Below are 22,858 nucleotides of genomic sequence, written 5' to 3'. Positions count from 1 at the left end.
CTGTTCGTTCTGATTCCACAATTTCCACTAACCCATCTGAAAATAGCTCTATTTTATTATTTTCTCTGCCAACTCTTGAATAGGAATGCGCAGATCAATTATGTGATGTGGCAGATGACTCTGTACCATTGAATACATTGTGCAATTTTTGCTTTGATTGGCTTTGTTTAACTGATTGAATATTAGGAAGACTCTGTTTTTGGCTCTTTCCACAAAATTATTTTCCCCAAACAGTATTTCCAGTCAGTCCTAGGAGTCTGTTTACTGAACTTCAAGGTGAGTTATCAAGGGCAAGAGCTGTGGTGGGCAAGTTAGTAAAGGAAATTGTGGAGATTACAGGCAGCATTGCTGGAAGGTAGAGGGACAATGCTGTGATTGGCATGGGGCAAATCATGGAGTCAGAGTCATATAGCACAGAAACAGAGCTGTCAGTCCAACCACTCCAGGCCAAACATAATCCCAAATTAAACTAGCCTCATTTGCCTGCTCCTGGTCCATTTCCCTCCAAAAGATATCTTTCAAACGTTGTAATTATACCTGTATCCACCACTTCCTTAGAAAGTTCATTCCACAGTGAACTACCCTCTGTGTAAATAATTTGCTTTTTATGTCTTTTTTGTAAAGCTCTCTCCTCTCACCTTAAAAATATGCCCACTAATCCATTCTAGGGAAAAGACAACTACCATTAACTCTATCTATATCTCTCGTTATTTGGTGAACTTCTATCAGATTACCTCTCAAGCTAATGTTGGGAGATCACGATTTAAATGAAAGGTTTTGGTGAAAATATGTAGAAATTTAAAACTGATGGGGTCAACAGGAAGGGGAAGGAAGTCAGAAACATGATGGTACAGGAGGTGGGGCTGGGGGGCTTTGAGCTGGCAACTCACTCCATGAAGTGCAACCTGTGTTGCATTTTCAACTGAAATCACAACTACACAATGGAAATGGAGAAATGGCTGCATTCCACAACATAAGTAGGTAGAGTGAGTACTTTTATTAATGCCTGAGAGCAGTGACCACCCTTGTGCAAAGTCCTTCAACTAACAATTGCACTAATCAGGCAATTGTATATCACAGGTTAAAGATATTTACAATCATAGAATTCTGCATATGAAGCACATGCAGTTAACAACTATGCTGAGTATAAATCCTGGCCACCAGCAATCCTGAACATTACAGATTGACTACAGTCATCTCTGTGAATAAGTGATAATCACAGGCAACATTTAAAGTGTCACTTGTGGGCCACAATTCACAAAGACAATCCAAGCTACCAGACTGCACATGGACTCAGAGTTAACTTCCTCTTACTGTGAACTGTAAGTATTTGACAACATACTCTTGTATGCAATGCTGCCTTTCTTGGTTGATTGGCGGCAGATGGAGGTTAAGGTTTCAATAATCGTACTGCACTTAGAATCCCCTTTCATACTAATGCAGCATGGTAGAGTTGCATACAGCTGAATAGGGTCCACTATGTCATATATCCATGTAGAAGCATCCATGGTTCTCCTTCATAGAGTCCTCCATTTCCCAATGTTTCAAGGATGATGATAAAGTTGTCATTTCAGGGTGATGTGAATGCAGACTACTGACATTACTAAGAACCTGTTCTATTTCTGATATTCTCAACACAGATTCAATGGTCCCTCCACAGTAGGGGTTATCATTACTGTGGTCGCAGCACAACAAAGGTACAGAGAATAATGAAGGACAAGAAATGCACCAATGAGTCCAGGGCCAAGGACTGCCAAAGGGACTCCACATGAAAACATTGCAGCTGAAGCTTTCCCCCACCTTGCCGTCCTTAATGCCATCTCCTCCAAATGACAGACAGATTATTAGGACTGAGAAGCTCCCAGGACAACCTGCTGGAGCAGAACGTGCAAACTGAAGGGGTGGGTGGCTATGCTGTCCTCCTGGCCAAAGTGATAGCCACCTTCCATTTTTATGCAACTTGGCCACTTGCAAAGATTCAAACTGGCAATACTGTGTGGGGTCTTTCAAACCACAAATGAATCACAGCTGTTATCAATGTAAACTGAAAGCAACAAATACTGGACATCACAGCGGGTCAGTCAGCATCCATGGAGAGAAAGCAAGCTCACGTTTCGAGTCTAGACGACTCTTCAACAGAGCTAAGGTGAAGGAGAAGCATTTATTGATGTAATTTGTGTCAGATTACATCATTTCAACTTGTTTCTCCATGATGAGGTCAGCACTACAGCCCAGGTATTAAGCTTTCTGAACAGAGATATGTTTCACAAGGTGCTATAATCCATACACACATTGAATTGAGAACATCATATAACATAGTAGAATTTATCAACAGAAAAGGCTCCATTCAGTAAGTGCACAAGTAATTTCTGATCTATCTTAGAGGGTTTCACCAAATAATTATATATGAAATAGGAGCAGGAGTACACCATCTGGCTCAACAAGTCTGCTGGCCATTCAATAAGATCATCCTTTTATGGACTCAGCTTCACTTACCCGCTCACTCTCCATAACCCTTAATTCTTTTATTGTTCAAAAATCTACCTTTGCCTTCAATGAGGTCACCTCAACTGCTTCAGGAATTCCACAAATTCACGAGGCTTTGGGTGAAGAAGTTCCTCCTCAACTCAGTCCTAAATCTGCTTCCCCTTATTTTGAGGCTATGACCTTAGTTCTAGTTTCATCTGCCAGTGCAAATAACCTCCCTGCTTCTATTTGATCTATCCCTTTGTAATTTTACATGTTTCGATAAGACCACCACCACCCCCCACAATTCTTCTAAATTCAAGTCATATAGACCCAGTCTACTCACTCTCTCCTCATAAGCTAAACCTCTCAATTCCAGAATTAACCAGGTGAATCTCCTCTGCACTTCTTCCAATGCCAGTACATTATTTCTCGAGTACGGAGACCAAAACAGCCCTCCTGGTGTGGTCTCACCACTACCTTCTACAATTGCGCCATAATCTCCCTGATTTTAAACTCCATCCCTCTGGCAATGAACAGCAATATTCCATTCATCTTCTTAATTACCTGCTGCACCTGCAAATCAACATTTTTGTGATTCATGCACAAGGACACCCAGGTTCCACTGCATAGCAGAATGCTGCAATTTTTCATCATTTAAATAATAGTCCATTTTGCTGTTATTCCTAGCAAAATGGATGACTTCGCATTTACCAACATTGTTCTCTGATGGTTAGAATCATACCTGACACACAAGAAGATGGTCATGGTTGTGGGCATCTCTGCAGGAGTTCCTCAGGGTAGTGTCCTCGGCCCAACATCCTTCAGCTGCTTCATCAATGACCTTCCTTCCATCATAAGCTCAGAAGTGGGGACGTTTGCCAATGATTGCACAATGTTCAGCACCATTCACAACTCCTCGGATACTGAAGCAGTCCATGTTCAAATGCAAGATCTGGACAATATCCAGGATGGGCTGACATGTGGCGAGTAACATTTGTACCACACAAATGCCAGGCTATGACCATAGCCAATAAGAGATGATCTAGCCACCCCCCCTTGGCATTCAATGGTGTTACCATGGGTACCACTCGATTGGATGACAATTGGGTGTTATGAAAATGTATTGGCAGTTGTATCCACCATATTAATACCTAGATGATGAGCCATACCCATGTTATTCTGTAAATCGTTAGAATTGAAGTTTGGAAGAAGTTAAAGATCCTAGTATTTATATTACAATAGTGATTACACTTCAAAAATACAAAGTGGCTGCAGTGTCCTCAAGTTGTGAAAGGAGTAATAAAAATGCAAATTATTAACACATTGTGCTCTTTAGCTATTCATGTATTACAACTACAAATGACCTAAGCATTTCCCTGTGTAAATGTTAAGTTTAAAATAAAACCTGAGGAACTGTGGATGCTGAAAATCAGAAGCAAATACAAAAATCATTGGAAAAACTCAACAGATCTGGCTGAGTGTTGAGAAAAAGCAGAATTAATATTTTGGGTCCAGATTTTGCTTCCTTCTCAATACAAGGACTACCTTTACTTTCTCTAGTTTTCAGGGGCTACTTCAGTCTTTGTGGAGCTCTGAAAAATATCAAAGCATCATTAATTTCCTGCTTTACTTATAAATGACTTTAACATGTCTCCAGTGTGGCCCCAGGAGCTCTGTGGATAGTTTATACTTCCAGTTTCTGCATAACTTATTCTTTAGCAATTTCTGAACATGCTGTTGTTCCACCCATGAGTATCCAGTATACAGTCTAAGGTCAATTGAAAATGTGACTCTTGTGTCATTGTCAATTTTTTTATATTTGTATTTCTTATCCATTGGTTCATCTTATTTGAATTTTATGCACCTGCAAGTTTGGAAATGCTGATTTATTTGAAATTATAATTTAATAAATGACTTCACAGAATTTTATTCAGAGAAAAATAGACATCAGCTAAAGAAGGACATAAAAAGGAGATTGACCAAAACCTTGGTCAAAGAGTTGGATTTAAGCAATGTCTTAAAAGAGAGGTAACTATGGTGGTGAAGAAATTTAGGATGGGAATTCCAGATCTTAAAGCTCAGGTAATTGAAGTCATGGTGGGATAATGTCAGACAGGATACATAGGAGGAAAGAGCCAGAGGCGTAAAACAATGAAGAGAGTTAAATATAATGAAGAGAATTTGAAATTGGAGTCACTGAAGGACCAGGAACTAATATGGTCAACAAAGGTCGAGGGTAGCAGTACTGCCGACAGGATTTAGACAGGGTGCTCTGGCCAAGTTGAGGTTTTACTGAAGATGGTGAATGGCAGGCAACAAATCCATCCAAGCAGAGAAGCAGCTGATATTATAGATGTGGCAGTAGACAGTTATTGTGAATAAGTGTTTAAAGACCAATTTTTTAGCACTGCTTTTTCATTTGTAGATAAATCCCAAGATTGGATAGTATCAGAAACCTACACATGCAGATTAATGAGAAATGTGAATTTCAGTTCTATGTGTAACTGCCAGAGTTCTGTGATGTGCACTTATTACGGTGTATGAAGTCAAAATCCCAAGTGCTCATTTTTTAAAAATGCTGACACGATTCCCAGGAGGATACTCAATAGGATGGTACAACCACTGGGTCAGTGGTAGAGTTCCCACCTCTAAGTTAGACAACACATGAATAGATCACAGTATGTATACGTAGAATGGTCAGGTTGGGCAGAATTAAATTGTTGAATTTGTACTGTAACTGAAATCAAAATATAAAAGTCAGGGCATATGGATTTCTGTGCTCCCTAGTCACATTTAATAATTGGTTGCAACCCATGCTTAGTACTTGAGCTGAATAAATAGTGGTTGAAAATTTTGTTAACTTTGAGCCCTCCAGTGCCATTGTACAATGGTCAACATTGCTGTGGAGCCATATTGGCATTAATTCAGCAAATTTTATTTCACCACTTGTTTTAACTGAGGGAGGTGAGCTATGATACTTAGCTGTTCAATATTTTTGGTATCTCTGCAAAGTAGCACAAAGTAGCAGTGAATTATGCATGGATCAGGTTATAGCATAACTCAAAACATAATTTTCTGAAGTTTCTGCACTTTAGTAATAGCCCACACTGTAGACACACCATTACAACGGTTCAAGCTTTGAGTAAATTCAAGCCTCAAAGTGGATGGGCTCCTGTAATAATTCTTACTCTGTCAAGCTCCATTCTTGATGGTAAAGAAGAAAATTACTACATTGGGGGCCATAGTAATAATAGCATGGCATGCTTCATAGGGTGAAGACTTTTAAAAAGAAAACTTTAAAATGTATACTTGCTTGGGCTTTTAAAATTCAAATCATTGCACTCATTCCATAGTAATGATATTCTCCAGAAATGTTGTGCAGCGCTGTTAAGAGACAGAATCTGACATGTCTTTGTAATTTATATTTCAATCTTACTGCCCACACTGACTCAAAGATTGAATTCGCTGAGCATTTCCAGCAGAATATTGCTGGTGGCAGAGAGCTGACAGAAAGATTAGCCTCCTGAATGTTTCCTCACCTCCTGCTATGTTTCTTTTATGTTTGTTCAAAATTATTTATTGAAGTTTTGCTATTCAATTTTGTTTCTTCCTTTTTGAAATGTTTCATTTTGCTATATAACAGCATTACATTCACTGAATTTTCTTCTGCGTATTTTGCACAGTTCTATTAATTTTCCTGAAGAGATTTTGTTTCACTTTTTTTCATGGATAGTGGGCCCTGTGTTACCTATCTTTGATAGGTGGAACTTAAGGATGGCTGATTTTCTTCCCACTGGAATTTTACAGCAATTAATGATTATTTCAATTTCAGCTTTTCTTTCAATCAACTGAATTTAGTTTTCACAAGATAACATCGTGGTGTTTGAACCAATGTCCCCAAAACATTAGTCTATGCCTTTGGATTACTAGTCCAGCCACATTTTTGTGCCACCATCACTTCGACCCTTGAGGGGTCAAGTGTACACATCCAAAACCTTGCACCACAGTCATTTTGTTTAACAAACCCAATTTAAATTATTGCCTTGTTATTAAGTTACCATCTACATTTAGTGGGTTGCTGTTCATAAATTCAATGTTGATAAGACAGAACAGCTTTGAATTTATTTCCAATTTCATCTTTTCCACTGGTGTCCTCAATTAGTCTTTCTGTTTGCACGATTTACTTCAAGAGTGGATGTTATCGCTGTCTTTAATTTTACTGTTGGCCAATTAAATAGATTTTTGCCAGACTGGCAGTCTTGGCCAATCCATACCCTTTTCATTTCCGCATCATCTATTTTTACAGGGTTCATGTTGTACGTGAAAAATTGTTATTGCTTCTAATCTCGTGTTTTTGTCCCTGGTGTATTCCAAGTAAGTTAACACAGCAGATCTATTCTTCAGTATTTAGAAGATATGAATACAACAATATATAGATGTGAGTTGACAGTTTGTATGCTATCTACAACCATGATGTATATATCTGTAGGAAACAGGAAGGAATAAACATTGTTACATATATTTGTAATATATTTGCTCAGACTGTTTTAAGAATGCATACTGCTGCTCCCCTTTAACAGATGAAGTATATGGAGAATGAAAGTTAAATATTAAAATCAATATACACTAATCGTTCCTGAAGAAAACCAAATAACTTACCTGAGATGGTCTCAAAAAGATAAAAAAACTCAGTATATAGTCATGTGCCAAAATCTAGCCCTGTTCCACAAGGATTCTAATTATTTTAACAAGTGTGATGTTGAAACATATAATAATTATTGTATATGTGACTCATACACCATTGACCTTATTTATCTGCCTAATTTGACTGTGATTAATGTGGTCAAACAAACAAGTTCTGACTGTAATACACATGGGAGCTTCCACTAATCTCCATATAAAATATCTCCAGATTTCTCAATGATGTCAGCATTAAAGTGTCCTTAGAGCCCAAAGTTGATCACGCAACTGTTCTTCAACTACAATTCTTGCATAAAAAATTTTAAAAACATCCAGCGAAAGAATCCAAGCTCCACATCAGAAAGGGAAAAACAAGCATCTGCAGGAAATTATCTATTAATTAACCGATCATCACTTTATAAATTTAGAAAGCAAATGGAAATTGATACATGTTAGTTAGTTTTAATCTGACTGTTTTACTTTAATACAAACGGAAGTTCAACTTTCAGTCCATTGATCTGCTCTGGCAAAGAACATGATTTATGTCAGTAACATAAAATACTTCATGCATATATATCATTACATTTTCAAATCTATAATATCCATTTCGAATGATTTCCATTGTCTTGCACACTTATTAGAACTTAAAAAATGACAATTTTATTTCATACTCTGATATATTCTCCACACCAGGTGCATTAAAGAAGTAAGGTGCAAGTCTCACCAATAAAACCCACCTTTAAAATCAAGCAGTTACAAAGAACTAAGAATAATTCTGAGATCTTTGCATTTTTGATATTCATTCAATTGATCTATGAATGCATATTTTTGCTTTAATTGGCGCACATTGCTGACATCCACAAGGTTAACTGCCATAAAAGCCGTTCAGCCTGACAATGGTAAAGAGTGAGTTAGCATAGCAAATCGATACAAAAGCATTCGGATTAGTAAATGAATTTGCATTGAAGAGAATTTAGCTCTTTAATATTTCAATCTCAACTACTCTTTCATATTCACCCTATCTCTTTTATCCTTTTGCCTAATGTTATCATTAATATGGTATGAAGGAATCTCTGAAATCATATGGAACTAAGGAAGAGGTGATGGACATATTAAAGGATAACTAGGTATGAATTAGGTGTATAAATAAGGTGAGTTAGTAACTAATAGTGAAAGTTTCACACAGCATGGTTAATTGAAGTAAAGCTCCCACAAAATGTTTGGAATTGGACTTGGTCTAAAAGCAATGGTATTTTATTATATAACACCCTCAGAAGGTTAATATTAACTTACAAATTCTTTATCCCCTCAAATTCTCTAGTATAATCTTATTATCACCTATATGGCTTTGGCCTGGCTATTTGCATTGGGGATTCTGTTCGCTTTGTGAAGTAGTTCCAGAATTTTGCATTTTCCACATTTTGGTGAGTTGTTTGGCATTGCCTCAATGTATTTGACTGGATCTGGAACTGGACTCTTTGAAACAAATTGCCAGTAAATGGCTTCCCACAGAAAAATGCTGATGGCAGGCCAAACTTTTTCCAGATCATTCTGTTTGAGGTGTGGCTGACAGCTGATTCTATGACTATTTTTTTCCATGAATAAAAGGATTCCCTATTGCTCAAACACCATTTTACTCCTATATATAGAATCATAGAAATTATAGTTCGGAAAGAGACAATTTAAGCTATCAGACTAATGTTAGTGCTGGCTCTAGAGCTAGAGTTATCCGTTTTGAAACTTGTTCCCTTGCACTTACTATTGTCCTCTGTTTCTAAATATTATCTTATTTTGTGACAAATTCTAGTCTATTTAAGACATCTTGACATTTGTGACATAAGTCACTCCAATAAGGTTTCTGAATATGTAAGTTGACATAACCTTTTATCTACTTGTACAACTTTACACCTTGGGTTATGCTATTAAAAGTAATATTGGCATCGTCAGTGACAGGAAATGTATAACTGTGTCTTTCACATGTACAGTCTTACAGCATCATGAAAGGTCCTTTGGCCCATCACACCCATGCTGCTAATCAAGCAAGTATCTATTTTAGTCTCATTTTCCAGCACTTGGCTTCGTAATCTTGTATTTTATGGTGCTTCAAGTGATCATCTAAATACTCTTAAATTTTGCGCTGGTTCATGTCTCTATCACCCTTTCATCCTCCAGCTGAGAAAAAAAGAGCTTTTCTTCAACCGTCCTCTAAACATCCCACCTGGACCTTAAAATCGACATCTCCAAGTTATTGATCCTCCTACGAAGGGGAAAAGTTTCTTCCTATCTATGCCCCTCAATCAGATCCCCTCTCGTACTCTGTGCTCCAAGGAAAACAGTCCCAGTCTATCTAGTCCCTCTACATATCTGAATCACTCCAGTCCAGACAACATTCCGGTGAATCTCCTCAGTATCCACTCAGTGCAATCCTTCTATTTTTGAAATGTACTGTGGGCTTTCCCTCGCAAGCAGTCAATGCTGGTGAACCTCTATTATGTACCTTAGCTAATCTCAACCCGCTTTTTGACATTTGAGTGAATTTGGACTTGTGTTCAATTCACATTCAAAATTACTTCACAAGTGACTTCCAAACACACAAAAGGTTGTTGTGCATTGAATTCAATACAAAGAAATAATGCTGAAGATCTAAAGAAAGTGATACAGAACGTCATAGACCCATTCATATACTGCTTAATTTGTTTCCTCTATTGATTTCAATCCAGTTATATCACAAAACTTAGGAATAATGGTTTTAAGGTGCTGCAATTATTCTCTTTCACTGAAGTTAAAATGAGCAAGTGGAACATTCATTATGGACATTCTGCTGTTATATTTTAATTTTTTTATTCATCACCATTATGTGGTACTCCTCGCAAGAATATTTATTGAGCAACTGTGATTTTCTTTGCCAACTTGGTAGAGTTGCCTTTTTGAACCATGGCAACCTACATGGTGAAGGTACGCCCACCATGTTATTTGGAACCAAGTTCCAAGATTTTGATAAAGGAACAGCCAGGACAGGATGGTGGATGTCTTGGAGAAGAACGTGCAGGTAATGTGTTCCCATTTGTCTGTTCTCTCACCTTTGTCCTTCCATGCGGTAGTGTTCATAAGTTTAGAAGGTGCTATCAAAGACGTCCTGTTGAGTTGCTGCAGTGGATCTTAGAGATGGCACACAGCTGCCAGCATATGCTGGCTATAGAGGGAGGGTACGAGGTCGTGGCTGAGGGGTCAGTCAAGTGGGGCTTCTTTATCATGTATGGTGTCAGAGCTTTTTGATAATTATTGAGTTGTACTTTTTCAGGCAAGTGGAGAGTGTTCCATCACACTCCTGCCTTGTCCCTTATGGACATTGGACTGGATTTGGGAAGACAGGAATTGAATTGCTTACGGCAAAATTCCCAGCAACTGAACTGGTCTCATAGCCACAGTATTAATGATCTGAATTTTGTGGCAAGGCTCAAGTTTCTACTGACAGGACTGATGTGGGAGTTGCTTCTGCTTGGGAGGGGTTCTGGCTAGTGAATGCAATTTAGTCGCAATGACCATTTGGTCTGAAATGTCCAATTAACTGCTGGGAGGTCTGGAAGAATCTGACCGGCTCCCCTTGATATTGAACAGTACTGCCATCATAGAGAGTCTCCATCAACATTCCAAGCATTAGCATTGACCAGATATACAATCTCAATACTGTAGCTACAAGATTAGTTCAGAGAGTGGGAAGTCTGTGGGGTATAACTCATGTCCTGATTCTCCAGTGCCTCACCATCATCTACAGGACAGAAGTTAGGAATGTGACGCGATACTTTTTAATTAACTGGAAGAGTGCAGATCCACAAAACTCAAGAAGTTGATGCATCTAAGTCAAAGCAGTCCACTTGATCAGCAGCCCATCTAACACCTTCAATATTCACTGTCTCCAACACCAATGTACATTGGCAGTAAGGTGTACTTTCTACAATATGTACTGAAGCATCTCACCAAGGGTCCTTTGACAGCACCTTCCAGAACCGTAACCACTACCACCTAGAAGGACAAGGACAGCAGTTGCATGGGAACACCGCCACCCAGTTCCCCTCCAAGCTACAGACCATCCTGACTTGGAACTACATCACTGTTTTTTCACTGATACCAGGTCAGAAGCTTAGAACTTCCAAACAGCACTGTGGGCAGGTCTAGACCAAGCAAACAGCAGCAATACAAGACATGTGCAATACCTGTTGGATTTGATGATAATGCTCACACCCCATGAAAGAATTTTTAAAAAGCCTTGAAGCCCCTTGAACCTGTTTTTATATTCACTGAGATCAATAATGATCTGTGTTATAAGTCCATATACATGCCTTTGCTCAACATTCCACATCTTCTCCTGTACTAATAAAAAGCTAGCAATCTCAGTTTTAAAATTAATGACCAATTCGGCCTCAGTTGACATTTGATGAAGAGACTTCCAAACTTCTCCTCCCTTTACATTAAGGAATATTTCCAAATTTCACTTTGGAAAGATCTGGCTTTAAGTTAACTATGCTCCCTATGCTGTGAAAGTATTTCATTGGTTGTAAAACACTTCGGAATATCTGGTGTATGTGGAAAGTGCCATACAAACGTACCTGTTTTTTGCTGAAGGCCTTGATATCTTTCCAAGAGTGTGGTGCCCAGAATAGGGCGCAAATGCTAAGAATGCCAGTTATAGCTGGCACAAAGTGCATGTGTGAGTGAAGTGGCACTCAATGTAATTATGAAGTGATGGTAAGCAATTGAGCCAGTCTCTGGAATCTGTTGGAAGTTGAAAATTCATTGGAAGTGTCATACAGGAGACAAGGTGGGAAGTGAAGACCAGCTCCCTCAACAGTCTTTCCTCGGCCGCTGCCCTTTTGTTGTGTGCACCTTACAAAGGCCTCCCCACCTGAGGAAGAGGCTTTTCTGGAGCTGAGAGGCTGCAGACTGGGCCTAGTATTACTACTGCTGTGGTTCCCCTGTTCCTTCTGCTCTCCCTCATCCAATTTCCAACATCCAAGCATGGGCCTCTTGGTTCTGGGTTGGATCCCTGCCTGAGCAGGGTAGAGGTCCTAGAGAGCTGGGCAATGAGGAGACACTACTGAGGATGGGAAATTCCTGTTAGTGAGCCCCAACGTCCATCTCAGCCACAGCTTCCTTCTCAACCCTAGCCAATGCTAAGGGCAGCAACATTAGCAGCTCATATGCAATCATGTTGGCCTCAGTGGGAGCCATCCTTGGATGAAGTGTTCCTGAAATCACTGCACAAGGAACAAATGGTTGCTCGATGCACGTGTGCAGATGCATCCTGGCATGCAGATCTCAGCCGTGCATACACGGTAACTTCTGCAGCCTGTTGATGTCATGGCTCATGCCTGCACATACGCATGAGTCATTTTACATTTTGGATGGTCACTCTAGACACAAAAGTCCAGTTGGAGTCTGACTCGTTCTATGAAGATTTTATGCAATTTCTTTGCAGTTTTCTCTGATGTTATTTATAAAAACAAGAATTCCATATGCTTCAACAGCCTTTTCAAATTGTCTTGCCACCTTTTAAGACTTTTGCACCTAATTATTTGGAAAGAGAGTATTTTGTATTTTCAAGTGATTGTGCCAGTGCAATTAAATACTGATGTACACACAGTTCAACACTGTTTCAGCACTCTTTTTGGCAAAGAGTCCTCCTTCAGTTTTTTGGCATTTCATTTTCCATTTCTCTCTTGTGTTTTTGCATTTCAAAAGTACCTTTTTATCTATTTGCTTCTCTCTCTCTCTTGCTTCTGACCTTTTCATGATCTGCAATCAAGTAAACACTCATTTGTGAATCAGAAAATTTCAAAGCAACTCATCTCGTAAGGTAGGTTTTTTTTCAGGTCTTAACAGTCTATTCATAAAAACAATTCCCCCTCTACTTTTCATGATGCAGGCCAATGATTTACTGTAGCCAAGAGCATGGGTGACCAACTTCCAGGCCTCCATCATTGCAGCATGTGCTAAACTGTTCTGAAACTGAGTGGTTCTCTCAAATGATTCTCCTCCCTTATAACTCTGGCTGAACTCTTTTCACTGGTGGCATGCACAGGATTGGAAATTAGTTACAGAGAGGCTGTGGGTTCAAACCATATTCCAGTACATTGCCTCATAGCCACTATCTGACATTTCTTACTGATCCACTGCACTGTTTATACTTGTATAGAACTCTCCACTGCATTAAAGTGTACAATATTGTTTGGAAAACACAGGGAACTTTGAGAAAATCATGAGAAGTGACACTGGCTGACTTCCCCACTTGAACTGTGTATTCCACTGGAGACTCATGGATCATCAAGTGCTCTGAATTTCCCAATTGGCAAGAGGGAACATGAAGCATCAAAAAAATCTTCCAAACCAGTACGAAACAAAGCAGGATAAAAACCCAGGAAAAATAAAATCAGTCTGCTGACAGTGGAAACACAAATTAAATAGAGCTTGTACTCTAATTATGAATATTTTGTTTCTGTGATCGAGGGAAAACTTTTAAATAATAATGCATGTCGATTGAATATTTTGCAAGAAAGTACAAGTACAATATCATCAATGTTTGTACCCCAAGGAACAATTAGAAATAAGTTACTAAGCTGCTGTCTTACCTTTACATTGATTTTGTTCATTAAGGGTAAATCCATATGGACATCGACGCTGTGGGAAGTGAGGGTAAATTGCATACTGTTGAGTTGGAACAGGACCATGATCGGGAACAACAGGAGGAGCCGTCGTCACGTTGTTCAGGAAAACAACAGCTGTTTTAGGCAGGCATAAGTATCCTCCATAATGATTTATACATTTCATTTCTCCCTTGCAAGCATCTGGGATGGTCTCACATTCATCAATATCTGATAACCAACAAAAGATTTACTTAACACTGAGAAGTGTACAGAGGAGTCACAGATGGGTCAGATTTTGTTGGCATGCCTTGTCAATAGATTTCTTTCATCATGATCAGGTTTTAGTCGTATTTTCCCCTACAAATTTGCTTAAAATGTGAGCTGATGACAGCATAGCAAAGGCAACAAGTCATCTCGGGTCCCGAGTGTGTAACAGCACGAACAGCGTTTCTCCTTAGCCAAAGGGATTAGAAAATTAAGATAGAAACAGAGGAAGGACTCAGAAAGAAGTCTGCTGCTACATCAAATTAGGTACAGGAAGAGAAAAAGAACAACAGCAATATGAAAAATTTACAACAAGGAAGGAGGCCAGTCAGCCAACGGGGTCTGTTCTGTCTGAAAAAGAGGTATCCGGCCTTAGTTCCACTTTCCCAGTCATGATCTGTATCCCAGAAGGGCACATTGTTTCAAATGCACATCCAAGATTGTTTTATGTATTTGCTTTCAAGCAGAGAGTTCCAAGCCATCCTAGCAACTAGGTGATTTTTTTTCTCAACTCCAATTATCTGAAGTCTATGCCTCTTGGTCATTGGCCTCTCTGCTATGGAACTAGCTCTAGGTCACTCATAAGTTCAACTCAATCTTCCCTTAGCGTCCTTTGCTCAGAAGAGAACAAACTCAAACTATCTGATCTCACTTCATTGCTAAGATTCTTCAGTTCTTGCAACATCCATGCTGACCAGAGCTATATACAATACTCTGGCAGTAACATTAATACTGTCTTCCAGCATAGCATCCCTGTTGATATATTCTATGTCATAAGCAAAAAATTGAAAGCACATTGTGCGGCTTTTCAACCATTTTATCTTGTTTAACTGTCCAGTTACCATCAGCAATCTGTGGACCAACTTTCTAAGATCCTTCTGTTATTCTACACTTGCTCAGTTTATCATTTGTGATGTTGATCGGCACTGGTTCAGTACTGTAGCTGTGGCCAAGACCCATATAGGATAACAACATGAGAAAGATGGGCACAGATTTGGAAGGACTTGGGATGAATTGTAGACAATGTGTTTTGGGAAGAAAGGGAGATTGGAAATGGGGCATAGTTTGCAAGGACAGTGGGATCCTGTGTTGGTTCGGTTTTGTGGAGAGCATTTGACAAATGGTAAATTTTGAAAACAGTGGCAACACTTGAAGGGAGAGAGAGAGACAGTGAGAGAGGGAAGGAGACAGAAGACAGAGACAGAAACAGAAACAGACACAGAGAGAGACACAGAGAGAGAGAGAGGTGTTAACAGGAGCATCTAACATGGGATCTAGGAGGGCATGTTAGGTGGATATCAGTTCAATGGGAAGAGGTACATCTTATGCTCAAGAAAAACTCAATGAAGGAGGACAGAGGAGACAATCCAAAGAAAGATGCAAGTTCAGGTAGCAAATAACTGATTGCATTTTGACAAGAAATTTGTCAAGTTAGCTTGTGGCAGGGAAGGACATGGCCAAGATTGGATGGTCTTAATCTTAGCAGCAAAGGGGGCCATGAATTTTACGCATATATTTTTCAAGGTGAGGGTGAGGTAAGGGGAGAAGGGTTTAAGAAGGAAGCTTGCAGTCATGAAAAGAAATGGGAAGGTGGAATCTTTACCTTCCAGGATGGTCCTGGAACACTGAGCTAGTTTAGCACATTCAGCAAGACCAGGTAGTGCTTGAGTGTCCAGCCTGATCAGACAGTGGATGACTTATGCATGTGCCTGCCATATCCTTTCAAGTCTGTCCCTTTTGACTTAAGGGAGCAGAGATGAGGTCTATACTGGAGGAGTCGTCAAAGTAAGAGAGAGAGGAATAGTTTTACTGGGAAATAAGTAGAAGCGAGACTGCAGTTCCATTAACCACACTCTCAAACTGTCCTGCCACCTTCAATAATTTATGTATATGTGTACCCAGGTACTTATGCTCCTGCACCTCCTTTAGAACTCACCCTTTGTTCATATTATCTCTCTGCCTTCTTCCTAGCAATATGAAACACTCCACATTTTTGCATTAAATTTCATCTGCCACTTTTTCAACTTCCACTAACCTATGTGCTTTGGAGGTCCTACAATAACCTCCTCACAGTACATTATACTTCCACATTTTGTATCATCCACAAATTTTGAAATTGTGCACAGTACACCTTTAACCACCGTTCTTGGTTTCCTGTCACTCAGCCAATTTCATAACAACGTTGCCACTGTCTCTGTTATTCCACAAATTCTAACTTGGCTTACCAGTCTGCTGCACTTTTTCAAATGCCTTTTGGAAGTCCAAGTTAACCACATCAGCAGCATTCCCCTCATCTGCCCTGTTACCTCATCAAAAAGCTCAAGCAAATTGGTTAAATATGATTTGTCTTCACCAAATCAATGGTGGCTTTACTTAATTAGCCTGTATTTGTCCTCGTGACCATTAATTATGTGCCAAATTATCACTTCAAAAAGTTTGCGATAGGGTTAACCTTGGGTTTAAACCCCAAGTTTAAACTGAGTAACTTGTCGTTTTTAGACTTGTATTGTAATCCTTTTTTTGAACAAGGTTGCAAACATTTGTAACACTGCAGAACTCTAGCATCATGCTGGTGCCTAGGAAAGATCAAAAAATTACGGCTTGTGCCTTTGCAATTTTCACTTTTACTTCTCTTAAGATCCTTGGATGTATCTCATCCAGTCTCTGTCACCTTATCAAATTTAAGCAGAGATAGCCTACCCAACATCTCATCAATTTTGAACTGTTTAGATACCACATTCTACTGGGTGCCTCCAACAAGTCATCCTTTTTCTTCAACCAAGGATTACGTCCACTATGGTTGAAAGGGCCCTCAGCCATGTCTGACCCATTGCCCAGCCTACTGCCTCATCCTTTCCCCTCCCTCAGAACAATGATAGGGTTCCCTTTATCTTCACTTTCAACACCACCAGCGTACGCATTCAAAGGATCATCCTCTGCCATATCCGACACCTCCAGCAGGATGCCAGTACCAAACACATCTTCCCCTTGTCTCCACTATCGATATTCCACAGGGACTATTCCCTCCGTGACACTCTGGTACACACCTCTATCAGTCCTAATACTTTCTCACTCCACATGCACCTTTGAATGCAATGATAGAAGATGTAACATGTGCTCTTTCACTTCCTCTCTCCTCAGTGTCCAAGACCTTGAACATACCTTGAACAAGGGAAGAAACATTTTACTTGTATTTTGTTCAATTTAGTGTACGGCATTTGCTGCTCACAATGTGGCCTTGTCTGCCTTGGTGAGACTAAGCACAGACTGATGACTGCTCTGCATCTCTGCTCTGTCCATAAAAATGACCCTAGCTTTCCAGCAACCTGACATTTCAATAAACCATCCTGCTCTCATGCTAATATTTTCATCCTGGGCCTCCGAAGTGTTTTAATGGAGCTCAGCACAAACTGTTGGAAAAAATCATTCTGTGCAGACACTTTACAGCTTCTAGGGCTCAAAAGTGAATTCAGCAACCTCAGAGCAAGATTGCTGTCCTTCACTTTAGCTTTGCTTTCAAAATGATGGAGCCATTTTCTCTTTCTAATACCCATTTTACATCTCGACTGGTCCTTTATTTACTGATGGAAAGCCTGCATTCCTATGCATCCTAACTGTGCCCCTCATAATCTTGTGCATCTCTATCAAGTGCCCTCTCAAACTTTGCTGCTTCATGGAAAACACAACCCCAGCCTAGCTGATCTTTCATCATAGCTCAGGCTTTCCTGCCCAAGCAACATCCTCTTAAATCTCCTCTGCACCTTCTCTCATGCAATCATATCCTTCCAATAACATGATGACCAGAAGTGCAAGCAGCACTCCAGTTGTGGCCTAACTAGCATTTTCTATGGCTCCAGCATAACCGATCTATCCTTATATTCTACAACTTGTCTAATAAAGACAAATATCCCGTCCATCTTCTTAACCATCTTACATGTCTGCTGCACTGCCTTCAGGAAACTGCACATCTGTGCAAAAAGATCCCTTTGATCTTCAGTAATTTTCAGGGCTCACCATTTTTGGGATAATCCCTTGCCTTATTAACCCTTCCCCAAGGTCATTATCTCACTCTATTTTGGGTTGAATTCAACTTGCTATTCCTCTGTATAGTCTGTTGGTATCCTCCAGCAGGTTACAGCTAGCCTCCTCTCTATTTGCCACCCTACCAATTCTTGTGTCATCCACGAAATTCTTAAGCATATCCTCTACATTTAAGTCTAAGCCGTGAATATACACCATGATAGACAGCAAGGATGTCAGACCCAATTGCTGGGGAACCTTCACAGAAAGATCCCTCTGCTTCCTGCTTCTCAGGCAACTTGGATCCAATGTGCTACCTTATCTTGGATCCCATGGAGTCTTACTTGCATGACCAATCTGGCTTGAAGGATCTTACCACCAACCTTGCTAAAGTGGGCCACACCCAATGCATTGCCTTCATCATCAATCTTGGACACCTTCTCAAAAAATTCAATTTTTTCAAATGTGATCCTGCTGTGATCTGCCTGTACTGCACATAAACACAGCTTTTCACTGTACTTTGGTACAGGTGACAATAAAATTAATCAATCAAGTCCATGCTGACTATCACAGATTGATCTGTGGCTCTCCAAGTGCACATGCTTTCTGTACCTGAATTAATTCTTGAAACTTCCCCAGCATTGACGTTAGACTTACAGGGTTGTAATTTTCTGGTCTTTCCACTCCCCCCACTCTTCTAATAGTAGTCATAGAGATGTACGCACAGAAACAGATCTTCGGTCTAACTTGTCCATGCTGACCAGATACCTTACGTTAATCTAGTCCCATTTGCCAGCATTTGGCCCATAACCCTCTAAATCCTTCCTATTCACATACCCATCCAGATGGCTTTTAATGTTGTAATTGCACCAGCCTCCACTACTTCCTTTGGCAGCTCATTCCATACACGCACCAACTTCTGTGTGAAAAGGTTGCCCCTGAGGTCCCTTTTAAATCATCCCCTCTCACCTTAAAACTTTGCCTTCTAGTTTTGGACACCTCTACCCTGAGGAAAAGACCATGACTATTCATCATATCCATGTCCTTCATGATTTTATAAGCTTCTATAAGATCACCCCTCAGCCTCCGATGCTCCAGGGACAATAGCCCCAGCCTATTCAAGCCTCTGCCTATAGCTCAAAACCTCCAACCCTGGAAGTACCCTTATAAATCTATTTTGAACCCTTTCAAGTTTCACAACATCTTGCCTGTAGCTGGGAGACCAGAATTGAGCATAGCACTCCAGAAGTGGCCTAACCAATGTCCTGAATTACTGCAACATGACCTCTCAACTCCCATACTCAATGTACTGACCAATAAAGGCAAACGTACCAAACACCTTTACTACTTTGTATACCTGCGACTCTGCTTTCAAGGTACTATGAACCAACACCCTAAGGTTTCTTTGTTCGGCAACACTCCCCAGGGCCTTACTGTTAAGTCTGTAAGTTTGGCCTTGATTTGCCTTTCCAAAATGCAGCACCTCATATTTATCTAAAATAACCTCCATGTGTCACTCCTTGGCCCATTTGCCCATCTGATCAAAGTCCCATTGTATTCTGAGTTAACCTTCGCATCCACTACAACACCAATTTTGGGGTAAATCTGCAAACTTACTAACCAATCCTCTTACATTCACATCCAAATCATTTATCTAAATGACAAAAAGCAGTGGACCCAGCACCGATCCTTGTGGCACATCCCTGGTCACAGGACTCCAGTCTGAAAAGCAACCCTCTACTACTATCTTCTGTCTCCTAACTTTGGGCCAATCTAGTATCCAAATGTCTAGTTGTCCCGATATTCTGTGTGATCTAACCTTGCCACGCAGTCTATCATGAGGAACCTTATCTCACGGTCAGGAAAATTGCTATACAAATGCAACTATTTTACTTTAAAGAAATATAGGAACGACAGTTCACTATTCCTAGTGTTGGGAAAAGTGAAAATCTCTGCCTACTTTAATCCTGTTATTCATTTTAAAGAGTGGTGCTTTTAAAATCTTGTAATGCAATTCACACCTGAAAAAGGATGAGACTCCACATAACTGCTTTCATTCTGGGCAAGGGATATTAATTGGCAGTCATGAAGTCACTAAAAGGAAATATGTGTTATTACACGTCAACTTGACTTTCTGTTGCATGTTTACTGGATAATTCCTGTGCAACAACAGCAACTTCATGAAAGTTGTTCAGTGGTTAGTTGCAAGATCTTGCAAATATGCTGCTATCAACAGAGAGACTTATATTGGCTAGCAATTTGTGACAATTTGCAATTCCTGAACATCTTACTTCCTATAAATTGTTGGCCAATTTATGCATTAATAATGGAATGCATCATTCATATTGTGTTATTATTTCAACAAAATCTGGCCCATTGTCATTTCTGCATTGCCTGAAAACAGTGACTACTTTCAAACAGTATACTGAATATACTGCTCCAATGATCGCTGTATTCAGTACATTTATTAAAATGGATTACAATTGCTAGTTCTGGAATCTAATTGATATTTTATGTATGAGAATGCTGAAACAATTCTGAAGTTGTTACTATCAAAATAAACATATAAAACACCCTGAATTAAGTAAATATATGGCAAATTACGACAAATAAATACGAAAGTGTAGATAGGAAAAAAAACTTCCCAGTTTGCAAGTTCACGGTCTCACCTCTGCACTGCTGTCTTTCAGGATCCCATTGATAACCATCTGTACACTGCTGTAAGAACATAAGGACAAAGAGAGATTTCAAAGTGCAGCACTGTGTCTGGGTTAATAGGAAAATAATATTGTATAACAGTGTAGGGAAAGAATAAGTGACTGCCACCATTTCACTCAGTGTTTTTAGTGAGAAGCAACTGTTGTTATTAAGAAAGGTGTTTTTTCTTCAATTGCAAGCAACTAAATGAACACACTATAAACACACTGGAACAAAAGTATTTAGAGTTGAATGCATGGTGCATTTATTATTGTGAATGATGAATGATTGTAAGCAAAATTAGAATAGAATCTTATGTAGTTCTTAACTATCAGTTCTTAGTAGCATCTTACCGTATATGTGATGGTTTCATCAATTTCCTGTGACCTTATGGTATTCAAAATAAATGCAACCAGCAGGCACCATTGCAACATCTTGTACCTGGACAATAACAACATGCAATCTATTATTGTTAACAAAAGCAAGCTCTACCATGCTTTTCAATTCATTTATATTTATCATTCAAAAACCGAATATAAAGGATTGTTTTGCACTGCTGTATTGGAATGAGTTCAATTTTAAACTAAACACTTTGACAAGTCTTGACAGGCAACAGTGCATTATGAAAAATAAAGTATTTATGCTATTACAGATCCTCCTACACATGTTTTCAATTAAATCTATTAATTTACATTGCATTAAGTATTTTCAGAGTCAATGACTTGATGGTAACTTCACCTAAAAGGATATTCTCTCCATCTCTGAACATTTAAATTCCCACCTATCTTTGATATCTTATTAGCATTTTTAACCCTGTATGTATAAAAATCCATTGTAACAGTTCAAGTACGTCATAAATGACAGGCTAGTAAAATAGCCTACAATGAACATGAATAAAGCATTTCTACATGCTAAGGTACAGAATTGTAACTCAGACTTCAACCTTTATTTATCACTTTATTTCTAGAAGCGGCAGATACATGTCTAAAAATGACGTTACCTTTAAAGAAAAGCAGGTCTTCACAAATCTCCTGGTCAACGTGACTTTTTTTAAAATCACTGGCTGGAAGAGCAGTGTTGAGTGTGTGAGCTATCAGTAATTGTGAAGAGATTGTGAGGAGGTTCAGCGGCAGTTGTGTCGCTCCCTCTGCAGGCTCACAGGCTAATCACTATCCCCGAATCAATCGCGGAAAAGTGAATAACAAACCCTTCGAGGTCAGTGCAGAGGGGTGTCACATAGTCGCTCTGCAGCCCTACAGGCGGGACTCAGTCATACGACAGCCAAGTACAATTGCATCTGTTACATACTAGTGGTTTGTTCAGGAAAGGAGCAGCTGATCGCGAAGGAAGATACTCTTCCAGATCTGAAAATTTCATCATGCACAGTTACTATGAAACATAAACAGCAAAACAAATTGCAATGTGTGGGATTTTTTCAATATTTTGATTCAAACTGGAACACCTAAAAAAAACTCACAAGGCAGTTTACTTAGCACACAAAAATGCTTCTTATAATTCTTTACCAGAATAATACAACAATGATGCTACAGTGATAGTGAGCATGTTTTCAAGACGTTGTAGGAGAGCCGAGGTCAGTATTAGCAGTTCTGCAAACGGCCTCAGTTTGCGCTATTCCTAAACTCCGGGAGCCAAAAACAACACGGAACACGAGCACAGCGTGTGGGCATTTACTCCGGGAAAGTTTTGCTCACGTGTCTGAGGCAAGCAATGAATTTAAAAACAAAACAAACTGATAAATAAACACACAGTGCGCGGGCGTACAGTTAAACATACGCATCTGGACCCCTCGGATGTCCCTTACTCCGAATAGCTAGTTTAAATTCCCAATGCAACATGTCTCCGAATCTAGCTGGAGTTGGAGACTAGGGGGAAGCAAAAAGGCATGTCTTAACTCCTGGGTAACTGTACAACTAACTGAAATATTTTTTTAAAAAATGTTCTGAAGGACAAGACAGTGTGTACAGCTAAAATTAGTATTCTTTCTATTAGTGCACCGAGTGTAAAGAACACATTAAATGAGCTGCAGGCACAGATTCAAATTGAAATCTACGATAATAGTAATCATC

General features: G+C 39.5%; 1 protein-coding gene across 4 annotated transcripts in view; it reads right to left on the bottom strand.

Annotated features, from left to right (window-relative positions):
* Window positions 1–22,133, bottom strand: part of LOC125454944 (EGF-containing fibulin-like extracellular matrix protein 1) — a 113,226-nt gene extending 91,093 nt beyond the window's left edge. For 2 of the 4 annotated variants that reach the window (XM_048536308.2, XM_048536310.2), the window contains exons 1-4: window positions 21,772–22,129; window positions 21,125–21,212; window positions 20,744–20,792; window positions 13,776–14,018 (exon numbers count right to left, since the gene is read on the bottom strand). In XM_048536308.2, coding sequence (XP_048392265.1) covers window positions 13,776–14,018; window positions 20,744–20,792; window positions 21,125–21,205 — 373 coding nt within the window. In that variant the 5' untranslated portion in view covers window positions 21,206–21,212; window positions 21,772–22,129. Of the gene's footprint in view, window positions 1–13,775; window positions 14,019–20,743; window positions 20,793–21,124; window positions 21,213–21,771 lie in introns of all 4 variants that reach the window. The other 2 variants (XM_048536307.2, XM_048536311.2) reach the window with 2 other exon arrangements.
* Window positions 22,134–22,858: the final 725 nt, after the last annotated feature.

This window comes from Stegostoma tigrinum, chromosome 9 (genome assembly GCF_030684315.1).
Source record: "Stegostoma tigrinum isolate sSteTig4 chromosome 9, sSteTig4.hap1, whole genome shotgun sequence".
NCBI lineage: Eukaryota > Metazoa > Chordata > Chondrichthyes > Orectolobiformes > Stegostomatidae > Stegostoma > Stegostoma tigrinum.
The sequence above is the reverse complement of the archived record's forward strand: the minus strand, read 5'-3'. Positions and strand labels throughout refer to the sequence as shown.